Consider the following 25,622-nt stretch of genomic DNA (forward strand, 5'->3'; position numbering starts at 1 on the left):
TTCTATGCCTTCTGAATTCCTTCTTTTGGAAACAGCCTGTGCAAAGTCTGAAACCAAAAAACAGGAAGTTTGTTTTCTGCTCTCCAGCTACATGTGGGACCAGGTGGGTAAATTTGTTTAATTAAGGGGTGGCCGCATAAGTTAGCCCACGTGGCAGCACATCTGACGTCACAGTAACTATCAACTTAGTCAAAAAGGTCATGTTTTGATTTCCTTCTGCCTCACTCTTGCATCTGTATCTCATTGGTTCTGAACCCAGGGAAGGAAAAGGGATGTTATTTGCTGACTCCCAAAACCATCTCCTTCCTCAATTTGTTAATATGGTTTATCAATTTGTGATAAACCATAATATGTGATAAACCATATTAACAAATTGAAGAGAAAAAGCATATGATCATCTCAATAGATGCAGAGAAAGCTTTTGACAAAATTCAACACCCATTGATGATAAAAACCCTGCAGAAAGTAACCATAGAGGGAACCTTCCTCAACATAATAAAGGCCATATATGACAAACCCACAGCCAACATCATCCTCAATGGTGAAAAACTGAAAGCATTTCACTAAGATCAGGAACAAGACAAGGTTGCTCACTCTCACCACTCTTATTCAATATAGTTTTGGAAGTTTTATCCACTGCAATCAGAGAAGAAAAGGAAATAAAAGGAATCCAAATCGGAAAAGAAGTAAAGCTGTCACTGTTTGCAGATGACATGATACTATACATAGAGAATCCTAAAGATGCTACCAGAAAACTACTAGAGCTAATCAATGAATTTGGTAAAGTATCAGGATACAAAATTAATGCACAGAAATCTCTGGCATTCCTATACACTAATGATGAAAAATCTGAAAGTGAAATCAAGAAAACACTCCCATTTACCATTGCAACAAAAAGAATAAAATATCTAGGAATAAACCTACCTAAGGAGACAAAAGACCTGTATGCAGAAAACTATAAGACACTGATGAAAGAAATTAAAGATGATACAAACAGATGGAGAGATATACCATGTTCTTGGATTGGAAGAATCAACATTGTGAAAATGACTCTACTACCCAAAGCAATATACAGATTCAATGCAATCCCTATCAAACTACCACTGGCATTTTTCACAGAAATAGAACGAAAAATTTCACAATTTGCATGGAAACACAAAAGACACCGAATAGCCAAAACAATCTTGAGAACGAAAAACAGAGCTGGAGGAATCAGGTTCCCTGACTTCAGACTATACTACAAAGCTACAGTAATCAAGACAGTGTGGTACTGGCACAAAAACAGAAAGATACATCAATGGAACAGGATAGAAAGCCCAGAGATAAACCCATGCACATACGCTCACCTTATCTTTGATAAAGGAGGCAGGAATGTACAGTGGAGAAAGGACAGCCTCTTCAATAAGTGGTGCTGGGGAAACTGGACAGGTACATGTAAAAGTATGAGATTAGATCACTCCCTAACACCATACACAAAAATAAGCTCAAAATTGATTAAAGACCTAAATGTAAGGCCAGAAACTATCAAACTCTTAGAGGAAAACATAGGCAGAACACTCTGTGACATAAATCACAGCAAGGTCCTTTTTGACCCACCTCCTAGAGAAATGGAAATAAAAACAAAAATAAACAAATGGACCTAATGAAACTACAACGCTTTTGCACAGCAAAGGAAACCATAAACAAGACAAAAAGACAACCCTCAGAATGGGAGAAAATATTTGCAAATGAGGCAACTGACAAAGGATTAATTTCCAAAATTTACAAGCATCTCATGCAGCTCAATAACAAAAAACAAACAACCCAATCCAAAAATGGGCAGAAGACCTAAATAGACATTTCTCCAAAGAAGACATACAGACTGCCAACAAACACATGAAAGAATGCTCAACATCATTAATCATTAGAGAAATGCAAATCAAAACTACAATGAGATATCATCTCACACCAGTGAGAATGGCATCATCAAAAAATCTAGAAACAATAAATGCTGGAGAGGGTGTGGAGAAAAGGGAACACTCCTGCAGAGCTGGTGGGAATGTGAATTGGTACAGCCACTATGGAGAACAGTATGGAGGTTCCTTAAAAAACTACAAATAGAAATACCATATGACCCAGCAATCCCACTACTGGGCATATACCCTGAGAAAACCATAATTCAAAAAGAGTCATGTACCAGAATGTTCATTGCAGCTCTATTTACAATAGCCCAGATATGGAAACAACGTAAGTGCCCATCATCGGATGAATGGATAAAGATGTGGCACATATATACAATGTAATATTACTCAGCCATAAAAAGAAATGAAATTGAGCTATTTGCAATGAGGTGGATAGACCTAGAGTCTGTGATACAGAGTGAAGTAAGTCAGAAAGAGAAAGACAAATACCGTATGCTAACACATATATATGGAATTTAAGGAGGAAAAATGTCATGAAGAACCTAAGGTAAGACAGGAATAAAGACACAGATCTACTGGAGAACGGACTTGAGGATATGGGGAGGGGTAAGGGTGAGCTGTGACAAAGCGAGAGAGAGGCATGGACATATATACACTACCAAACGTAAGGTAGATAGCGAATGGGAAGCAGCCGCATAGGACAGGGAGATCAGCTCAGTGCTTTGTGACCGCCTGGAGGGGTGGGACAGGGAGGGTGGGAGGGAGGGAGACGCAAGAGGGAAGAGATATGGGATCATATGTATATGTATAACTGATTCACTTTGTTATAAAGCAGAAACTAACACACCATTGTAAAGCAATTATACCCCAATAAAGATGTTAAAAAAAACTAGCATGTCAGGTGTTGACATATGCTAGAAGAAGAATAAAACAGGTTAAGACAGAATAAAGAATTTAGAGACGGATGAGGTGTGAGGTACTTGCTAGTATATGGTGGGGAGCCAGGAAAGGTCTCCCTGATAAGGTGAAATTTGAGCAGAGATGTAGAAGATGTGAGGGTCTCTTGATTTCTTCTTTCAGTCTAAGATAAGTGAACATCCTGTGTGTTCCTATGATGCCCTGTGCTTACCTCTATCACAGCACTTGATATATATTTTTTTTCAAGTGTCTGTCTTCTGACTGCATCTTTTATATCTGTCTTCATCACAGAGTACAATGACTGGCACTTAGTCATTAACCTAAATGAATATTTATCACATGGCTATAACAGTTTTCAATTCACATATACTACGATAAATTCAGGATGAAGTAATCAATCAACTGTTAAAACTGTAAGAGTCTGCACAGATATAGAGAAGAGACTTGTGGATGCCAAGGGGGAGGTAGGGTGGGGGAGGAATGGATTGGGAATATGGGATTAGCAGATACAACTACATATAGAATGGATAAACAAAAAGGTCCTACTGTTTAGCACAGGGAACTATATTGAATATCCTGAGATAAACCATAATGGAAAATAATGTAAAAAAGAATGTATATATTTATATATATGTATAACTGAATCACTCTGCTGTACAGCAGAAATTAACACAATATTGTAAATCAACTATACTTCAATTTTAAAAAATTTGAAAAAAAGAGAGAAAAAGCTAAACTTGTAGCAACAGAGGTTAGAATGGTGGTTACCAGAGGATGGGAGGTAGGGGAATTGGAGAAATGTTGTTTAAGAGTATAAACTTGCAACTGGTAGATAAATAAATCCTGGAGATCTAATGCACAGCATAATGATTAGAGTCAACAATATTGTATTATAAACTTCAAGATGTCTGAGAGACTAGATCTTAATTGTTCTCACCACAAAATAGGAATGATAATTATGTGACATGACAGACATGTTAGCTAATACTACAGTGGTAATCACACTGCAATATGTAAATATATCAAATCAACTTATAAATCTTAAACTTATACAATGTTATATGTCAATTACATATCAATTAAAAATGTAAGCTTCTGAAAAAAACTATAAGAGTCTGGAAAATTTAACAGTGAACACAAATAATTGAAGTCCTTAATAAGGTAAGAGTTCCTATGAATCAGTAAGATAGAAGAAACACTCCAACAGAAAAATCAGCAAGCGACATAAACAAAATGCCAGTGAGCATAATGTTCAGTCTCACTGTAAATCAACAAAATACAAATGAAAAAAAATCAATTAAAAAATCAAACTTGGCAGATAAAAAATTTATAACATCCAATATTAATGAAGGTGCAAAGAACCAAATATCCTTGTGTGTTACTTGGTGGGTGTATAAATGGCTATAACCCTTTTGGAGAGCTACTTGGCAACATGTTTGAAAGCTTTTATATTTTTTTATACTGTTTGATCCAGTAATTTCACTTACGGAATTATTCTAAAGAAATAATCAGGGATATGCATTTATACAAGTTGTATACACTTCAGCATTATTTATAATATAAAAAAATGAAAACAATCTAAATTTCTTACAACAAAGGATACCCATACAATGGAATACCATGCAAATATTATAAGGTTGTAGAATATTTAATGACTTGGAAAATTGTTTATGGTATAATATACCATATTAGTCAGGGTTCTCCAGAGAAACAAAACCAATACCAAATATCTGGCAGCATAGTAAACATATAAAGGCCATATATGACAAACCCACAGCAAGCATCATACTCAATGGTGAAAAGCTGAAAGCATTTCCTCTAAGATCAGGAACAAGACAAGGATTCCCACTCTTGCCACTTTTATTCAACATAGTTTTGGAAGTCCTAGCCACAGCAATCAGAGAAGAAAAAGAAATAAAAGGAATCCAAATTGGAAAGGAAGAAGTCAAACTGTCACTGTTTGCAGATGACATAATACTATACATAGAAAGTCCTAAAGATGCCACCAGAAAACTACTAAATCTCACCAATGAATTCAGTAGAGTTGCAGGATGCAAAATTAATATACAGAAATCTGCTGCATTTCTAAACAGTAACAATGAACTATCAGAAAGAGAAATTAAGAAAACAATCCCATTTACCATTGCATCAAGAAGAATAAAATATCTAGGAATAAACCTACCTAAGGAGGTAAAAGACCTGTACTCAGAAAACTAGAAGACACTGATGAAATAAACTGAAGATGACACAAACTGATGGTAAGATACACCATGTTCTTGGATTGGAAGAATTAATACTGTTAAAAATGATCATACTACCCAAGGCAATCTACAGATTCAATTCTATCCTTATCAAAATACCAGTGGCATTTTTCACATAACTGGAACAAATAATTTTAAAATTTGTATGGAAACATAAAAGACCCAAACAGCCAAAACAATCTTAAGAAAAAAGAACAGAGCTGGAAGAATCACACTCCCTGACTTCAGATTATACTACAAAGATACAGTCATCAAAACAGTATGGTACTGGGACTTCCCTGGTGGCGCAGTGGTTAAGAATCTGCCTGCCAATGCAGGGGACACGGGTTTGAGCCCTGGTCCGGGAAGATACCACATGCCACAGAGCAACTAAGCCCGTGCGCCACAACTACTGATCCTGCGCTCTGAAGCCCACGAGCCACAACTGTTGAAGCCCATGCACCTAGAGCCCGTGCTCTGCAACAAGAGAAGCCACGAAAATGAGAGGCCCACACACCACAACAAAGAGTAGCCCCTGCTCACTGCAACTAGAGAAAGCCCACAAGCAGCAATGAAGACCCAACACAGCCAAATAACTAACTAAATTAATTAATAAAAAAAAAAAAAAAACAGGGACTTCCCTGGTGGTGCAGTGGTTGAGAATCTGTCTGCCAATGCATAGGACACGAGTTCAAGCCCTGGTCTGGGAAGATCCCACATGCTGTGGAGCAACTAAGCCCATGTGCCACAACTACTGAGCCTGTACTCTAGACCCCACGAGCCACAACTACTGAGCCCACGTGCCACAACTACTGAAGACCATGCGCTTAGAGTCCGTGTTCTGCAACAAGACAAGCCACTGCAATGAGAAGCTCACGCACCACAACGAAGAGTTGCCCCCGCTTGCTGCAACTAGAGAAAGCCCGCACGCAGCAACAAAGACCCAATGCAGCAAAAAAACCCCCGAAAAAACAAAAAACAAAACTCAAAAAAACCCAGTATGGTACTGGCACAAAAACAAACATATAGATCAGTGGAACAGAATAGAGAACCCAGAAATAATCCCATGCATTTATTATCAATTAATCTATGACAAAGGAGGAAGACTATACAATGGAGAAAAAGTAGTCTCTTCAATAAGTGGTGCTGGGAAAACAGGACAGCTACATGTAAAAGTATGAAATTAGAACATTCTCTAACATCATATACAAAAAATAAACTCAAAGTGGATTAAAGACCTAAATGTAAGACCAGATACCATAAAACTGCTAGAGGAAAACATAGGCAAATCTAGAAAAATGGTACAGATGAACCTGTTTGCAAGGCAGAAATAGAGACACAGACATAGAGAACAAACGTATGGACACCAAGGGGAGGAATGGGGCTGGGATGAACTGGGAGATTGGGATTGACATATATACACTAATATGTATAAAATAGATAACTAATGAGAACCTGCTGTATAGCACAGGGTCTACTTAATGCTCTGTGGTGACCTAAATGGGAAGGAAATCCAAAAAAGAGGGGATATATGTGTACATATGGCTGATTCACTTCACTGTACAGTGGAAACTAACACAATATTGTAAAACAACTATACCCAAATTAAAAAAAATAAGAAAAACAAGAAGTGATGACACACACACACACACAAAAGAAAAATACAGGCAGAACGCTCTTTGACATAAATCGCAGCAGTATTTTTTTGAAGCTACCTCCTGGAGTAAACGAAATAAAAGCAAAAATAAACAAATGGGACCTAATTAAACTTAAAGCTTTTGCACAGCAAAGGAAACCACTGATAAAACTAGAGGACAACCTACTGAATGGGAGAAAATATCTGCAAGTGATATGACTGATAAGGGGTTAATATCCAACATATATTAACAGCTCATACAACTCAACATCAAAAAAAACGAACAACTCAATTTTAAAAATGGGCAGAAGACCTGAATAGACATTTTTCCAAAGAGGAAATGCAGATGGCCAGCAGTCACATGAAAAGATGCTCAACATTGCTAGTCATTGGGGAAATGCAAATCAAAATCACAATGAGATATCACCTCATATGTCAGAATGGCCATCATCAAAAAGAACACAAATAAGAAATGTTGGCAAGAATGAGGAGAAAAGGGAAGCCTGGTACATCATTGGTGCAAATGTAAATTGGTGCAGCCACTATGGAAAACAGTATGGCGGTTTCTCAAAAAACTAAAAACAGGGCTTCCCTGGTGGCGCAGTGGTTGAGAGTCCGCCTGCCGATGCAGGGGACGCGGGTTCGTGCCCCGGTCTGGGAAGATCCCACGTGCCGCGGAGCGGCTGGGCCCGTGAGCTATGGCCGCTGAGCCTGCGCATCCGGAGCCTGTGTTCCGCAACGGGAGAGGCCACAACAGTGAGTAGGCCCACGTACCTCAAAAAAAAAAAAAAAAACTAAAAACAGAACTACCATATGACCCGGCAATTCCACTCCTGGCTATATATTTGAAAAAAACAAAAACACTAATTCAAAAGACACATGTACCCCAATATTCATAGCAGCAGGATTTACAATTGCCAAGATACGGAAGCAACCTAAGTGTCCATCAACACATGAATGGATAAAGAAAATGTGATGTGATACACACACACACACACACACACACACACACGCACACACACAATGGAATACTACTCAGCCAAAAAAGAATGAAATGTTGTCATTTGCAGCAACATGGATGGAGTTGGAGGGCATTATGCTAAGTGAAATAAGTCAGACAGAGAAAGACAAGTACTGTATGCTCTCACTTTTATGTGGAACCTAAAAAATAACAACAAACTAGTGAACATAACAAAAAAGAAGCAGATTCACAGACACAGAGAACTAGTTGTTACCAGTGGGGAGAGAAAAGGGGGGAGGTATAAAATAAACTACAAGGATATACTGTACAACACGGGGAATATACAATATAGTTTTACATTTACTATAAGTGAATTTTAACCTTTAAAAATCGTGAATCACTATATTGTAATCTGTACCTTATATAATATTGTACATCAACTATACTTCAATTAAAAAATAATTTAAAAAATTCTAGGATAAAGTAGAGTTTTTGTTGTTGCTTTAAATACCAACGGTGTCCTACAGAAAAATGGTAGTACATCTGCAGGTTTCACAGGCACATTTTTATAACATAAAACAAATGTTTCACTGCAACTCTCAGAGTTGATGAAAAGCCAAAACAAGTTACTTTTGGGGAGGCAGTATGGCTCAAAAGAAAGCTCTATGGACTGAGAGAATCAGAGGTTCAGATTTGGACCTAAATAGCTGAATAACCTTGGGAAAATAATTTGTAAATATTAATCGATCAACAACCATGTGAAATAGTTTCTTAGTAGAATTCATTAATGCTACAAATATTACTGAGAAACTAGTACTCCATAGGCCACGCACAGCGCCAGACAGTAGGAATGTATCAGTGAGTAAAACAAAGTCCCTGCCCTTGTGGATCTCACACTGTGAGAGACTCTCACAGAATAAATGAAGAGTCAGAGGTGAGAAGAGCTATGAAGGAAAATAAAGGTGAGTAAACTGTATAGAGAGTGCGGGAGAAGCGCATATTATAATGTTGAAGCACTATTACAAAAGTACTATATTTGCTTAAAAAAACACAAAATCTTCAAACAATACAGAAGACTATGCTGTACAGTTAAACGACGAAGGCTCCTTTCTGTCTTCAACCAAATTCCACTTCCCAGAGGCAACCACAGTTAACAGTTTGGGAGTATACATATTAATGCTAGATTCTTCCTATATTAACTATCCTGTTTAATTCCCCCGTTACTACTTCCACTTAAGATATTTATATTTATATTTAAGATTACATTTAATTTTTTATTATAAGTAATACAGGTCATAACAGAAAAAAATTTTTAAATAACTAAAACTCATGTAAACTACATTCATAATACCACCCACCCACAGATAGCATCATTAAAACCTCCATTTTCTTCTGTGAAATCCTGAGCCTAGAATGACAAGTATAGTAACATGTTCCAATTAACACTACTAAACAGTGATTCTCAGTTCAAACTTGGAATTCGTCTGTCTCCAAGCCTCTCACTTTAAAAAGAAAAATTATAGAAAACTGTAAAATACAGAAAAATAAAATAAAACTTAAATTACTTTTATTAATGATTTATTTTTACAAAACCAGAATTATTCTGTGCATGCACATTGTTTTGAAATCTGCTTTCCTACTTAACTATATACCATTAACATTTTTCTGACATTAAAGTCTTATACAATGTGCTTTTTTTAAGTAAATTTTTAAAATTTATTTATTTATTCATTTATTTAATTTTTGGCTGCATTGGGTCTTCGCTGCTGCACGCGGGCTTTCTCTAGCTGCAGTGAGCGGGGGGCCACTCCTCGCTGCTGGGTGCAGGCTTCTCATTGTGGTGGCCTCTCCTGCTGCAGAGCACAGGCTCTAGGCGCGCGGGCCCCAGTAGTTGTGGCTCGCAGGCTCAGAGCGCAGGCCCAGCAGCTGTGGCGCACGGGCCTAGCTACTCCGCGGCATGTGGGATCCTCCTGGACCAGGGCCCGAACCCCTGTCCCCTGCATTGGCAGGCGGACTCCCAACCACTGCGCCATCAGGGAAGCCCCTACAATGTGGTGTTTTGTTTTTTTTTTTTTCTTGTGGTACACGGGCCTCTCACTGTTGTGGCCTCTCCCGTTGCGGAGCACAGGCTCCGGACGCGCAGGCTCAGCGGCCATGGCTCACGGGCCCAGCCGCTCCGCGGCATGCGGGATCTTCCCGCACCGGGGCACGAACCCGTGTCCCCTGCATCGGCAGGTGGGCTCTCAACCACTGCGCCACCAGGGAAGCCCCTTAACCCCGTTTTTTATCTCCTGATACTTCAGCTTCCTTATCTGCAAAATGGGGTTTAATAATAGTACCTATTTCAGAGAGTCGTTAGGATTGGATGAGGTAAACCAAGTATATAACATTGCACGGTGTCTAGCACACTGAGTGTTCAATAAATGTTAGTAGTAGGAGGAGTAGCAGTAGGTTGACTAATCTTTGTCATTTGCTAAAAATTTGATATGATCCAGCGCATGGACGAAATTGAAGTTTCATCAAAGCTGGGGAAGAAACTCCGGAACGTGGTGGTGGCCAGCCTTAAGTGGCCACTCCTAAGATGTTTTTGTCTCTTCACTCGATGACTTCAGTAAGGGAAATTGTCACTTTTCTTCTTTGACCCAGTCCACACAGAGAAAAATAATCTGACACATATAACACAAAAACTCAGAAAAAGAAAGTTTCTTCATGAAAAGTAAATCCCCAGGAATCACAAAATCACATGCTGAAACGTTCTTAAGGTTTCTGTGCAACGGTATTTTCCTGTGGAATAGGGAGATATGTGTTCAGGAGCAATGTGGAAATTGTCACTTTTATTACAAAATTTAGTCTTGGAGGCTAATATCTATGAGATTAGGTATACTTAAAAAAAAAAACAGAAAAACAAATAGGGACTTCTCTGGCGGTCCAGTGGTTAGGACTCAGTCCTTCCATTGCTGGGGGCCTGGGTTCGATCCCTGGTCGGGGAGCTAAGATCCCGAAAGCAGCACGCCCAAAAAAATAAAACAAATTAAAAAAAAAATTTTTAAGCAAATAAAATCTACTTCAAATCTTATGACAAATGGATACATACACTGTAACTCTCAAATAGATAATTAAGTTAAAACTGCATATGAAAGAAATGGCTTGAAATTCAGAGATAGGAGGACTTTTGTTAGATCACTAGTCTAACAACCTCATTTTTCAAATGAGACTAAGACCTAGAATTTCAGCATGATGAGTGCAGTGTTCCCAAATCCTGCTACAAAGACTGTCAGTCTGTCTGAACTTCAATGAAAATTTTTCCCATCTCAGAAAAATATAAACTATTGCCAACCACTCTTTCTTGGGAAAAACCATCCTTTATTCTGTGACTATGTCTTTCTTTTTTTTTTTTTTCTGGTAAAATGCTCCTCCCCCCAATTTTTTTTAAATGAAAGGATGCTGAGGATAATTTTTTTTTAAGTCTCACGTGTTTTCTTGATAGAAAAAGTTTGTCCCCTCCATCCCCCCAATTTTTTCAGATCTATCTAGCTCCCCAAATTCAAGAATCTAGAATCTCTAGTAAAGAACAAAGCATGACTTAACCCCCCCAAAAAATTGAGAAAAAGTAAGAGAGTAAGAAAATTTTAAAAAGAAGAGGGCTTCCCTGGTGGCACAGTCGTTGAGAACTTGCCTGCCAATGCAGGGGACACGGGTTTGAACCCTGGTCTGGGAAGATCCCACATGCTGCAGAGCAACTAGGCAAAACATCAAACAAAGTCTCTAAGTACAGCTGAGAGGTGGTCAATAACATAGATTCGCTCCTTCCAAGATAGTGCTAAGTGCTAAACTCAAAGTCTAAGGTAGTCTAGCTCTCTCTAATTAAGACACCAAGCTGACCAAGTCCCTTTCATTAATACTCTTCCTTTAGAGAAGGAACAACACAAGTGATTGTTTTAGGGCTTGATAACGTTACAGTTTCTCACTTTTTAATGAAATCAGGCATTCCTCAGAAAGCCTCCCTCTTCCTGGATTGCTTTACATGCCTAAACCATCCATTTAGGTAATATTTGTATCAGTGGATCGCTCTTGCATCACAATTTTTCCTAGTTTACTCCTTGCAGTTGATCAAAGCACTGGTGCTCTTTAACTGTTGCTCCCCTCTTCCTCCTATATACATCAGTACTGATTGCAGCCCAGTACTTGGCTAATGAGAAGTTAATTTCTTTACACAATATGCCTCTAATAATTTTTCCTTCCCAGAATTTAAAAGTATTCTAGAGGGAATAGAAGAGTATGAAATGTTGAAACAAGAAAAGGAAGTTGTGGTTGAACATAGCTGTTTGGATTGACCTACAGTACAAACATACACAGAACATACATAAATACATATTAAAAGACTAGTGTTGGGGGAATTCCCGGGTAGTCCAGTGGTTAGGATGCCACACTTTCACTGCTGAGGGCCTAGGTTCAATCCCTGGTTGGGGAACTAAGATCCCGGAAGCCTTGAGGCAAAAAACCGAACCAAAAAAAAAAAACTACTGTTGGTAATACTATTCTAATAAAGACTATTCTAATAAAGACTGTTTTTTATACTAAAAAGTAATACATGTGCAAAAGGTCAACTTGTTTTTCTTGTTTTAAAGTTTTCACATTCAAGCTAAAATGGAGACAATGACTTAAAAGTGAAACTAAAAATAAAGTAAGATAAAACGTGAGTATTTCTTTAATGCTTCTCTGGAAATAGTGAATCTAGGAAATGCAGATAAAATTTGAAAGCTGCAGCTTTCAAAAGAATTACCCCTCCCTTCATAAACTAATAATATTATCAATATTTAACAACAGAAACTTAAGAATTATTCAATGGATATTAGGAAATATTAGGATATTTGTTGAATTGAATTAAGTAACTTCCACATTCAAACTGAATCTGGAAATGTGACATTAATTTAACCCAAAATTCTAGAGGCAGAAAATTATGTATGTGAAACTGATTTCAAAAGAATCAGCAGGAATACAGGAACTCTGTACAAAAAAAATCTCCCTGATTGGATTGACATTTAGTGAAAAGAACTGGTTACATGTTCTTAGAGAAAGGGTTTTCAGTATAACACTGTACGAAAGTAGTATATAGTACTATTATTTTTTCATGGCAACAAGGTTAGTAAAGCCCAGCCTAGAACTGGCCCTCCTTTAATGAGAGAGAAATAATACTTAGGTACAGAGGCAGGCAAACCAGTCGAGGTTTACCCTTTTCCCCTTAATGTGTTGAAATCAGTTTGTTGTAAGTTGGACAATTGCTCTTCTTATTGTTTACACTATTATTTGCTTAAAAATTCTCTTTTGTACAATAGACTTTGTATTCAGAGCCAAAAAATATTTATTGAGGCCTATGAGGAGGTATGCAGTATAATAAGCACTACCTTTTTTTTTTTTTTTTTTTATCTGTACGCGGGCCTCTCACTGTTGTGGCCTCTCCCGTTGCAGAGCACAGGCTCCGGACGCACAGGCTCCGCGGCATGTGGGATCTTCCTGGACCGGGTCACGAACCCGTGTCCCCTGCATTGGCAGGTGGACTCTCAACCACTGCGCCACCAGGGAAGCCCAGCACTACCTTTTAATAAGTTACCTACACTTTGTACCTGCGCACTTTCTATATAAAGAATATATAAAGGAGTATATAAAAGTTCTTTATTCTTTAATCCTTTTAAGAAAAACCCTGTTAAGCAGATAACAACAAAAAATAAATAAGGGAGAACAAATATAACAGACTATAAACTTCTATTTTCTTACTAGAGGTTTTCTTGAAATAGACCAATTTCTTCCATAATTTGAAAAATTATGGAAAAAAATATAAATTCGCAGCATTACTCTGAGAGAATTCATACTTTACCTGAATACACGCTTATTTAACTAAGCCCCCTTTCTCCTATACTCTGTATCCACACCTGTACCTACGAAGTGAAGTTACAGCAGATGAAAAAAATAAAAATACCTAAGAATTTCCCCTTGTTTTGTGGAATATTTCCAACTCGTGTATTCCAAGTATTTATAGTGTAATGTCTTTTTTTTTTTAATGGATGGTAAAAAAAGAAGTTAAATCTGTATTTATAGAGCTGGTATCTGGCAAATACATTGTATAAAGTTGAAACTGGATTTTTAAGCGATTCTAACAAAGAAAAGATTTTCATTTATTGAATGAATATACAGAGTGGCTGAGCAGCAAGGCTGCTACTCAGAGAAGACAAAGTCCTCGTCCTCAGGATCTGAATATTAGTGGATGAGATGTGGTACTACAATACAAAGCAGAAAGCACTAGAAAGGAAGCACAAATACTCTGTGCTTCAAATGCAAATAATTTCAGAATTGCCACTACCAAAAAGATTTAAGGATTCAGGGCAATATAACAGTGGGAAAAAACACCCTCTATTCCTTTGTCCTCCTTACTCCAAGAACTCGGGCCGTGTTGCTGAACACTGGTGGCTGGTTCTGAAGTGGCTGGATGGTCGGTGCAGGGCGGGCGGTCCCTTGCGGGCGTCACCCCTTTAGAGGCCTGTGGTGCAGAGACCACTACTCACAACGGCGGGGTTCATGGAGTTCTCACCCTGGCCAAACCCCCGATTACCTCTGACGAGCCCCGAAGATCAATGAGTAGCAGTCTAGGCCAGGTCCCCCAGCAGAAAGGCGGCGACGGCTGCAACATCAGCGGTTAAATTTTACAGCCTTTCATAAACCCGGTCTTGTGCACCTGCAGTAAGATTACCAGGGCTGAGGGTTCCCAGATTGGGGAAAACGAAAGCGTGGACGGAGAAAGGAGGAAAATAAGGAGGGCACAGGGAAAGGGAAGGGGGCGGGCTTACAGGCGAGCTCTTGGCGTTGCCATGGGAACGTATCCCTCCGCCAGTGATTCGCGTCTTACCCTTTTCAGTTCCCTCCGAGCCGCTTCTCGGCTGTTTCCTTCCTCCTTTGTGCCGCGCAGAACGTCGAGATGACGCATGCGCAAAGAAACCCAGCCGCCGCATATATAAGCGCGAACCCAGGCTTTTCCTCGTAGTGCCGCTGGGACCGTTGGCGACTGTTGCTGCGTTGTAGGCTTTGTAGTAGTCGATCTCTGGGCGCTGCGAGCTGAAAGAGCCGAGCTCGCAGGCCAGTCATCATGTCGCGTTACGGGCGGTACGGAGGAGGTAAGAGGGTAGGGGCCAGTGAGGGACGTTGCTGTGGGTGTAGTGAGTCTTTAGAGCCGTGAGGTTGGCGCGGCGGCTGGGAGACTGTTATTCCGCGTGCGTAATGGCGGCTTCGGCGTACACCATACGAAGCCGGAGACGGCAGGGGCGGGGTATCGAAGGAGGACAGGAGGTGGCTGGGGTAGGTCTGTGCCGGGGTTGATACCTATTCTTGGGCATTTTCGTCTCCCCGCCCAGCCCTCGATCCCTGTTTTGTTGTTGCCCTTCTTCGAGCCGCCCGCCCGTACCTCACGCCCCCCCGCCCTCGGCTGCCATTTTGCGCACATTGACGACCATGGTGGCGCATTTTCTTGGCGCTTTCCCGCCACTTTGGCGGACAGATGTGGTCGCAGCCGTAAAAGGAGTGAATTTAAGACTGAACAAAACTGTGGCAGTTTCGAGCTGCGCGTTCTCGTCAGTCGGTCGGACTGCTGAGTGGGAATGGAGACATAACATGATCTTTAGGTCTGGCGGCTGGTGTATTTTTCTCTTGGAGCTCTGTCGAGCGCGATTTATACTCTGGGGCGGGGGACTTGGAGTCGTGGGCGAGCCTGCGCCTGGGGCGGTTGCCGCGGACGATGAGAGCCGGCGCAGCCCCGCTCTCCCGGTCTGGCTTCCGCCGGGGCCAGCTCGCCGCCGACGCCGTTGCCGCCGCCGGCCCGCGCGCGCTCCTGGCGCGCCTGGGCCTGCCGGGCCGCGGGGGCGGGGCCGGGGCGGATCCCGCCCCATGCCTCGGAGTGTCCTACCACGCGGCTGTGCTTGTGTTTTTTGGAGGTTCCCCTCCACCGCCCCCATTTGAACGTTAAGAACTTTGTCGTACGCTTAGCTTTTCAGAAATGTACGGACTTGTTGGTTTTAAGGCTAAAGTCAATCCTTGAGAGAGCGTTAAACATGCTTTGCAGTCTTAAGGATGGACTCTTCTAAGGCAAAGAATTCAAACTTAAGCCCGTTTTTTCATAACATACATTTTTCTATTTGCGTTTTTAAACAGAAACCAAGGTGTATGTTGGTAACCTGGGAACTGGTGCTGGCAAAGGAGAATTAGAAAGGGCTTTCAGTTATTATGGTCCCTTAAGAACTGTGTGGATTGCCAGAAATCCTCCGGGATTTGCCTTTGTGGAATTTGAAGATCCTAGAGATGCAGAAGATGCAGTGCGAGGCCTGGATGGGAAGTAAGTAACATGTCGGTTATGAAACTTAAGTGTTTGTGAGAATATTCCTGTGCTAAGCTTGGATTCTGTTGTCTGGAGGAGATTTTAAACAGTCATTTTATGAAGACAGGAACTGGGGAACAAAGGTGGAGTCTGAAAGGCTTCTAAAGGTATAGCTGAAGCTTGTGAGGGCAAAGAGTGGTTGGAAAGTTCTAAATATAGGAGTCACGTGTTTTGTTTTGTTTTGTTTTTAAGCATTAGAATTTCGTTGTTTTTCTTTTATAGAGTGATTTGTGGTTCCCGAGTGAGAGTTGAACTATCAACAGGCATGCCTCGGAGATCTCGTTTTGATAGACCACCTGCCCGACGTCCCTTTGATCCCAATGATAGATGCTATGAGTGTGGCGAAAAGGGACATTATGCTTATGATTGTCATCGCTATAGCCGCCGAAGAAGAAGCAGGTATTTATTTTAATAAAGGAGTGGTTGGTGTACTGGTTAATCAAGTTAATTTTCTTATTAGCAAGGCAGAAACTAGTATTTTTCTATAAACTTGAATGTTAATTGTACAGGTGTATTTTACAGTTTTTGTTTAATTAAATGTTAATGTATTAATAATCAACCTGGTCAAAACCTTTCAGGTTTCTTCGTTTGAGTCAGTCGCCTTGATTCAGAATGTCACGAGCCTTATGATATCATGCTGAGGCGCCTTGCAAATCCGACAATTAAGATCCTCCTAGACCTTGAGGTGATCAGCATAAGAGGCCAGATCCCCTCGAGTCATCTACACCTAGCTTCACCTTATTCTTTAAAGGGCAGAAAATTTGAGACGGTGATCGCCGTAACAGTAAATTTGGCTTACAATTGGGGCCCCCTCCGGTTTAGAAAGAGGAACACCAGATTGACCACATTCCCAACTAGAAAAATCTTCTTGCGTCAATCAAGCCTCACCTGGCTCATTTGGCTGTCAGTTTGATCGTCGTTAGATTGAAGAAAACATCTAGATGCAGCGATCGGCTATAGATACTTCTAGATCGTCTAGATCTACTAGACCATGGGCCAAAGAGGGTCGACCTGCAAACTTGCAAGGTTTATTTTAAATACACCTTACAGTGTTTTATATTATGTAATTCTAAGATGTAATTGAGCTTTTAACAAATCTTTTTTTAGGTAGTTAAAAAAAAAAAAAGACAACTAATAGGCCCAGAGTTTATTTCCAAATGAGACACTAAGTTTAAATAGTTTTGAGATTTGATTTCAGCAGAGGCACACGAACTCTAAAAAGGAGTTGCCATCTAACATTTTGCTTTTTTCTGACTTGAAAAATAGGTCACGGTCTAGATCACATTCAAGATCCAGAGGTAGGCGATACTCTCGCTCTCGCAGCAGGAGCAGGGGAAGGAGGTGAGAGATGTTGCTTAATTCAAGTTTTAACAAGAGATAAAAAAAAAAACTTTAATTGGAAGTGGACTTAAACAACTTTGATTTAATTTTTAGGTCAAGATCGGCATCTCCTCGGCGATCAAGATCTGTGTCTCTTCGTAGATCAAGATCAGCTTCACTCAGACGATCTAGGTCTGGTTCTATAAAAGGATCGAGGTATTTCCAGTATGTAGCACCTTTTTTTCCCCTTATTTGTATTTGGATTGTCACGTCTTAATGACAGCAGTGGAGTATCTTAAGGACCTAATTGACATGGAATGCTTCAGGAAAACGTTGAATGTGTATACGTCCAGATGAAGAAAAGCCCAACTAAAGACTTTAAGGGCTGTTACAGAGGTGATAGAGGAGGGTCCAAAGCACAAATCCTCAAATCATTCCAGTGAACACTCTGGGTAAACATGTTGGAAACTTTTCTGGAGTCAGCTTGTATCTGTTGTATAGGTAAATGATAATAGCACTAGAAGATGATAGTTGCCAGATACCTGGTAAGAAACCCTTTAGAACCAGGAGGAGATTTATTTAGAGTTAGAAGCAAGTTAAAACAAAGTTTCTCTTTGGAATGGTGGGGGTGAGTTTGAGATCATGGAAAGTTTGTTTAGGGTAACATACATATGGATGAACATGGCCTGTTTAACCAGATACTTGGGTTAGACACTGAAATTTAAAAAGTTAAAAATCAAATTAGGCACCTCTGCATTTTTTACTTCCTTTGTAGAAGACCTTAAAAGGTGATGGAAATGGATAAAATTCTAGATAATGAGTTGATAGTGCTACTCATGTGTCAGTGGTAGGGAATGCTACTGGGAATTATTACTATTCAGTAATAGCACAGTCTTTATAAATTTAGGGATTCAAAAACCTGTGGTCCAATTAAAAAATCTCTGGAGTCTATAGATAAATGCATTTAACTTGGTTGCAGGACCTCAAGATGTGTATGTCGGCCTCATTTGGTTTGTGTGACAAATAGATGGCCCTTGAACCATGACAGTTTGTTGGTGATCCAAGAACAAAGCCTTACCCAATCATGGCTTTTTACTTAGCTTACCACCTGAAGAAATGGTTTCAGTTCAGGGTGTTGCTTTGATTCTTTTAAGATAAAATACCAGTTTTTCAAACGAACACCATATATTTCTTTTGGATACTCTACACTGTTTAAGAATATACCTCTGTACAGGAACTGTGACAACCCAACTCATGATAGATAATTGAAAAGGTGGTTCTTTATTTGATAACAGAACTTACCGAAAGCAATTACTTGTCCAGTCTTGGACTGATATATGGCATCTTGCTCTGTTTTAGCCACTATTCCTAGCCTATCTAATAAGGTACTCAGTAGTTGCTGAAGGAAATTACTCCTATGGACTAATTGGTATAATTGTATTTCTGTTTTTTATTAAGATCCCGGTCCAGGTCGAGATCAAGATCCAGGTCTCTTTCACGACCAAGAAGCAGGTAGGGTAAAAATCTCATTGATGCTCTTCTAGTTACATGGCACCAATATCCAAAGTGTTTTTGAATTGCTGACATTTCAAGTGTTAGCTGTAAGCTTAGGTGTTGAGTAGGAACACAATACCTTATTAAACCAAACTTTAGTATTTCATTTATACATGGCCTCTTCTGGCTGACTTCCTGGACAAGGGTGTGTCAAGCTACAGTGAAAAAGAAGTTGGTGAATTTGGGGTTATAGTAAGTCCTGTGTTAGAATTGATAGATGCATGGAGAAGCATTCTGAGTTCATGGTGCTTAGAGTAGAGTGTAAAAGATTATTTGTGATAAAATAAAGCAGTTTGCTTATTTTATGAAGAACAGGTGTTATAAGATTAGCTTTTGTTAGTGAGAAATTGGTAGGTTCATTTTCAGTTTAACTGCAGGACAATTTAAGGTCAAGACAGTTTGGGGGTTCATTTCGTGGTATTGTGACTTAAGGGGTTGGATAGTATTTTTTCTTAATAGAATTTCTCTTTAATAGAACTTATTAATAGAATTTCTCCTGTTTTGACAGCCGATCGAAGTCCAGATCTCCATCTCCAAAAAGAAGGTAAGCTAAATAATTTGTTGCCAGATCTTAACTGTCAGGTGTGGCCTCTGCAGAATTGTTTGCTTACTGCCTGCTTTCCGGGCTTTGAGCTCTTTGGAGAATTGGTGCTATATATTAAAATACTAGATGCAGAGTTTCTTAGGTGATCCAAAAAAAAAAAATCCCCAAAATTCAAGTAGTTGTTCTCTTTAACTAAATTTTGTAATATTCTTGAAGAAGCTATTAAGCCTTACGTAATTTTTTAGACTTCTGCTGTAGGAATTTACTACTTTTGGCCACCTTTGAATTTATTGAAACTTGAGTTTTGCCCTGACGTATATGCAAGAAGAGTTTCAGTAGACACTAATTGGTTCCAAACCTAATGTTTTTCTTTTTAGTCGTTCCCCATCAGGAAGTCCGCGAAGAAGTGCAAGTCCTGAAAGAGTGGACTGAAGTTCTCAAGTTCACCTTTTAGGGAAAAGTTATTTTGTTTACATTATTATAAGGGATTTGTGATGTCTGTAAAGTGTAACTTAGGGAAGGGTAATTCAATCATCTAATCAAAACGGATCTGGACTATTACTCTGTAAATTCACAGCAGTAAGGTAATATAAATTTTTGTTGAATGTATTAACATCCTATGGTCTGAAAATGTGGGTTTTTATGTGGCACATTTAAAATAAAATGTTTCTAATTAGATTTTTGATTTGTGTTCAGTATTAATGCTCCTCAATTTGGTAGCCTTCAGGAGTCAACCTTGATATTAACCATATTCATACCTACATTCAAAGTTTAATGGTGTTATTTAAGTTTTGAACATCACTGAATAGTATATATACACTTGGATGATTCCTTTCTACACTTAGAGTTTTGGGTAAGATGGTAAGAACTCGAGTGAGTCCCCCTTAGCATGACTGCATCATGACAAGTCCCTAAATTAATCTATTGGAGTTGGCGTCATTAGATGTTATCAGGCTAATGATCTCTTTTGTCAGGCTATAGGGACCACTGACTTGCTATAAAGTGAGCGCAACAGGAACTGAGCAAGAGTAGCTGGACTTAATGCTGGAGAAACTGATTTTTCTGAAGCCTATTTAAGTATAGTAACTAATTGAGGTTTTCAGCCTATTAGATAGGATGGTGTCAAATTCGAGTTCTCCATTCTAGGAAGTTATACTCAATGTTCTTTTGTTTCTTTGTTTTCAAACATTAATCAGTTTTATGCCAAAATTTTTGCATGTTTGAAGAATTGTCTGAATTTGGGACAAAACATCTTCATGTAAACCAGCTTTGCAAAATTTTCCAGCCCAGATATTCTCCTCTGTCTCTTCAAATGGATTGCCTTATTCTGAGCAGAGATCTGTTAATTCCCAAGTTAGGTTTTTCAGTTCACGAACACCAACATACTTTATCTTATTTTGCCAGGCTGGTGCAAAGTAATTAAAGATGTCAATCAGAAATGTTAAAAAAGACTAAAGTAGTTTTGTAAATCCAACCTATATTTAGCAACACCTCATGTAGTTATTTTTTGGTAGCATCTGGTAAACTTCAGAATGTTAGAGGCAGTAGATTCTTTATTTGGACTTTAAATATCTTAAGTATCGTAGGGCAGTAACAATTTTGAGTTTTCTGGTCAAGCTTTTGGTGCAAAAAAAATTTCATGCTGGTGGCACAGCTGTCTGCCCTTGCTTCTTATGCTTTTAAACAAAGTTATTGGATAACTTTACAATTTGGGAATACTGATCTGCCTCAAATTTATTTACTGGTCTGAATGATCATTAGTATGTTGGAAGTTTGGATGTTCTGTTTTTGGAATTTTGACAACTGGCTGCGTTACATGGTTGGTATAAAGCTATGTGTGTAATCAGCAGGCTTATTTGTTGCACTTGGTCAGCTTTAATTGTTCTGTATTATATAAAGATAAGATTACTCAACAATAAATCTGCAGAGAATCAACAGTCCTGATATTCAATTTTTGGAAGTGGGAGTTCTGAGCCAAGAGTAGGAAACATCCTGTAGCTTTGGGATGGATTACTAGCAGCATCCTAGAGATTAGTGTGAAAGGGTAAAAATGATATGGAGGAGGGGTTAGGGGAAAAAATGATTTTAAGAAACAAGCACAGAAAATTCTATTTACCCTTATGGGAAAGAGAATACTGGGTGTATAGACCAACACCTTTTGTACCCTTGACTGCAAGTCCCGTACCCGTGTTTAGTATACCTCTTAAAATGATACATTTGTTTAGTGCACCTTTTTTTTGTTTAGAGGTTGGGACTGCTAAATTGATTGTGATTGACTTGATAAGTGCTGGTCTAAACTCATTGCTTCTAAATTATTAACCTGGCATTGATTGGTAGCTAATTGAACACGTCAGACATTGAGTGCTTTGGGCAATGAACCTTACCTTGGTTCTCTCTCCTTGGTATAGAGGTAGGTAAAGCATAACTCATGACTTCACTTTGGTAGTTCTCCTTTGGGCTTTGAATTAAGCTAAGTATCAAGTTAAAGTGTGGTCCTACCATTTTACCATGTCCCCTCTCCTGAGGACAAAATAAAATTTGAGGGGGTCTTGAAATACCATCAATTTGTGACTTTGGGTTAAATGAATGGTAGTGTGGGATTGTGGTTCTTGTCTTTGTGTAGCCTATCTCAAAGTCTCAAGGAACACAGTGATTTCCAGGATATATTAAGCTTAAGTAGGAATTGAAAGCTCTGAAACTGACATGTTGGCAATGAGTTATCAGTGAAGGACAGGAGCAAAGAATTCATTAGATCTGGCTCTGAGTGAGCAACAATTGCTTGGAGACCTTTGCAGGGGAGTGCTGTATAGTATAGCCTAAAAGATGTATGCATAATTTTATAGCTGGGAAGACACGAAGGCAAAGAAGGTCAAAGTAGCAAGAAATACTCGGGGCCTGGCTGGTATTGGAGTGTTCGGAGGGTGGTGAGAACTGGTGACAAGCCGAATAAATGAGACAAAGGTGCCTAGGTTTAAGGTATGGTAGTATTAAAGCTGTTGTATCCAGATCTAAAAGGTGGGGAAGAAAAGCACCTTTAGGCGGTTTCAAAGCCTGTTAATTTTTTTCACAATTTAATAGGTTTACAGATACCATTCTAGTAAAAAATGTCAAAGGATATTTTCACTTAATCCTCACAACAAATTAATACTGTTAAAAACCCCATCTCATACAAGAGGAAATGGGCTCAGGGAGATTGGTAACAATACTGTACTATTAACCAGCTACAAGGTAGGAAAAGTTTGATTCCTACTTAATGGTTTCAAAGCCCTAACTTTTAATAAAGCACCTTACTGCTCCCTTAAAATAAGACCACATTATGGAAAAGTCAGGAAGTAAAAGAACAAAATAACTCTTGGTCTTAGTTAATAAACTTTTCTTTCCAGACTTAATGGGGAAAAGATGCTAGATAGAAGGGTAATTCTAGAGCACAGCCCTCAAGGCCACTTCTCAAACCTAATGCTTTTTACTTTTCCCACAGGCTGCTGGCCCAACCTATTTTCCATTTTTTGATTTGGTAATATACTCGATGTGTATACAGTGAGAAGGCTCCCAACCCCTAACTCTCAGCTGCCCACTTACCTCCCCAAAGGCAACCATTGTTGTCAGTTATATAGCCTGAGTACACATAGATATTTTCTCTCTTTTTTAATATTTAAAAAAAATTTTTTTTTAGCCACACCACGTGGTTTGTGGGATATCAGTTCCCTGACCAGGGATTGAACCTGGACCCCAGCAGTGAAAGCTCCGAGTCCTAACCACTGGACTGCCAGGGAATTCCCACTTTCCTTTTTCTTTTAACACAAAATACATACACCTTGTTTTTCTCATTTAATATCTTGGAGATCTTTCATATAAGTAAAAATGGCACTCGTTTTTTTAAGTTGCATACTGTTTAGTTGCTTGGATGGTGCATAATTTTGCATTAAACTTTTGTGCCCCTTCAATGTGCCAGGTACTACTAGCTTTGGAATATAGAAGTGAACAAAGTCTTTATCTTCATGGAGCTGGAGCTCTGGAGAGACAAAATGAACAAATATCAGGTGGGTAATAACTGATAGGGAGAATGATGAAACAGAAAGGGTAGGGGATTGGTTACTGTTGTGTAAAGGGTGGTCTAAGGAGGCCTCTGATAGCAACAACATTGGGGCCAGAGAGAAAGTTACACCAGCTTCTGAGGGCACAGTTCATGCAAAGGCCCTAAAGTAGTCTGAGCTGTTGGAGGGTAAGGAAGCCCGTAGGAAGTGAACAGAGGGGAGAGTGGGAAGAGATGGCATAGGAAGGGAGGGGATGTAAGATATAAATCATGGAGGACTTTGTGTCCTTTGGGAGGGACTCGCTGTTTTCCTTGGAGAGTTTGAGCAGAGTGACAGGAATTGAATCAATTCCGTACAAATAGATATGAGGGTAGTTTCTAATTACTATTATAATGCTGCAGTAAATAACCTGTACAATACATTGCACACGTGACCCTGTATCTAGGATAATTCCTAGAAGTTGAATTGCTGGGTCAAAGGCTCCAGTGCATTTATATTTTTGCTAGGTACTATTTGCCCTGGTGGAAATGGATAGGAGTGCCTATTTCTCTCTGACATTGCCCAGTTGGTACACATGGTGTAACCACATGGTGGGCTGTCAACCTTGTTGATTTTTCCCAGTCTTGTGTTGAAAAATGGTGTCTCAGCATAGCTTGTTTTAATTACGGTAAAATACATGTTTTCCCCCCACTCTAAATTGCCGTGTGTTCAAGTCTGGTTTAGATTTCCTTGCTCTCAACACACTGTTTATAATAGGAGACTGTAATTGCCTGTTTACTTTTCCGTCGCTATTCTATCACAAGACAAGTTGTGACAGCAGGTACCGGGCCTTGCTCTGTTTCTTCATTGCCTAGTGCTTATTAACACTTAAATATCTGATGAATGAAAAGTGAATTCATGGATGAGTGAATGAATTCTAATCTGTTAAGCCAAACAGAAAATTAGAACCTCCTCTCTTCTGTGAGACCCTTATAATTAATCACCATTTCAATTAAAAGTCCATATTTTCAGTTTAGCTACCTGTAAGACTGACTCCTGTCTGATCTGCCTGCAGGGGATTTAGATCCTTAGGCTGCTATTTACAATGCCCAGCTCTACTCTGCAACTCTAGTGCAAGGTTTTTATCCCCTCATCTGGGTTAACGCTGAGAGTTCTGCTCAGAAGGGGTGTGGGGAATTTCTGTGCAGAAAGTTCTCTGCAGAAAGGGTACAAACTTACTAACACCCCAAGAACTGGTGAGCCTAGGTGAGTCAGCCTAACCTACATAAGGAAGGTCAAGTCATCCATTTCTTATGATTGTCAGATGCCTAAGGTTACATCCTATTCACCTTTTTAGATTCCCTGGGTTCTTAGTGACTGAAGCTTGAAGATGGCTGGATGTGATTCTATACAAAGACCCTGTTTTTATCTCGGTTTATAATATATCTCTAAGAAATCTGGATTCTAGGAAATGAATCCTTTCGCTGCCAAGGATAAAAAATCTGGCTGTAAAGAAATAATCTCTCTGGCAGAGGTAAAGGTAGATGGGTCTGTTTATCTTGGTCATTGACATTGTTGGACTATCACCAGAGTTCCTGGGCCCCTATAACAAGAATTCCTTTGCCTAAGAACGGGTACCCTGTGACTTTTTGTGTTACAGTGGCTGAGCTGAGTAACTGCAGACTGTAAGTGCCACAAAGCTTAAAATATTTACTCTCTTGACCTTTAAAGAAAATGTTTGCCAACACCTGGTTTAGACATTTCTCTTCTCTCTCTTTTTTTTTTTGGCCACGCTGCACGGCTCTCAGGATCTTAGTTCCCCGACCAGGGGTTGAACCCACACCCTCATCAGTCAAAGCCTGGAGTCCTAACCACTGGACCACCAGGGAATTCCCATGTTTCTCTTTAACTGTTCACAATCTTCAAAATAATTATCTCTGAAGATCTTGAGTACCAGGATTATTGGTAGGGTTGCCAGGGCCTTACCAAGACATACTTTTGATCTGGGAAGATTGTTTCTCTGTGACTCATTCTTGAGGAAGTACTTCCTGAAGCTAGAGAGCAAATTCTAGCTAAACACACTAATGCGCTTAAAATACTGGTGAATGTTATGAGG

General features: G+C 39.5%; 2 protein-coding genes across 5 annotated transcripts in view; one reads left to right on the forward strand and one right to left on the reverse strand.

The window, feature by feature from the left end:
• The window catches only part of GEMIN6 (gem nuclear organelle associated protein 6), a 30,874-nt gene extending 16,461 nt beyond the window's left edge, over positions 1-14,413 (reverse strand). Inside the window, exon 1 of the mRNA XM_060026782.1 lies at positions 14,264-14,413. The gene's annotated coding sequence lies outside the window, so the exon portion shown is untranslated. The remainder of the gene's footprint in view (positions 1-14,263) is intronic.
• A 281-nt stretch (positions 14,414-14,694) lies between these two features.
• On the forward strand, positions 14,695-23,533 carry SRSF7 (serine and arginine rich splicing factor 7). 4 transcript variants are annotated; one of them, XR_009521464.1, is made up of 9 exons: positions 14,695-14,822; positions 15,853-16,033; positions 16,298-16,474; positions 17,342-17,416; positions 17,510-17,620; positions 18,854-18,907; positions 19,458-19,493; positions 19,871-20,077; positions 23,446-23,533. XR_009521464.1 is itself a non-coding variant. In XM_060026786.1 (8 exons), exons 1-8 carry the CDS (start codon positions 14,795-14,797, stop codon positions 19,923-19,925), a joined length of 717 nt encoding a protein of 238 aa, XP_059882769.1. In that variant the 5' UTR covers positions 14,695-14,794; the 3' UTR covers positions 19,926-20,171. The 4 variants fall into 4 exon arrangements, 3 of the variants coding, with proteins under 3 accessions (XP_059882769.1, XP_059882771.1, XP_059882772.1); XM_060026786.1 differs by lacking the exon at positions 23,446-23,533 and having other exon boundaries at positions 19,871-20,171; XM_060026788.1 differs by lacking the exon at positions 23,446-23,533 and having other exon boundaries at positions 17,510-17,611; positions 19,871-20,171.
• The last annotated feature ends 2,089 nt before the right edge of the window (positions 23,534-25,622 follow it).

The sequence above is a fragment of the Delphinus delphis genome, chromosome 12 (assembly GCF_949987515.2).
Source record: "Delphinus delphis chromosome 12, mDelDel1.2, whole genome shotgun sequence".
NCBI lineage: Eukaryota > Metazoa > Chordata > Mammalia > Artiodactyla > Delphinidae > Delphinus > Delphinus delphis.

Coding starts and splice junctions, on each gene's coding strand:
- SRSF7 (XM_060026786.1), top strand. CDS start 14,795: ATGTCGCGTTACGGGCGGTACGGAGGAG. Junction 14,823..15,852: donor TTACGGGCGGTACGGAGGAG/GTAAGAGGGTAG, acceptor GTTTTTAAACAG/AAACCAAGGTGTATGTTGGT. Junction 17,417..17,509: donor AGCAGGAGCAGGGGAAGGAG/GTGAGAGATGTT, acceptor TTTAATTTTTAG/GTCAAGATCGGCATCTCCTC.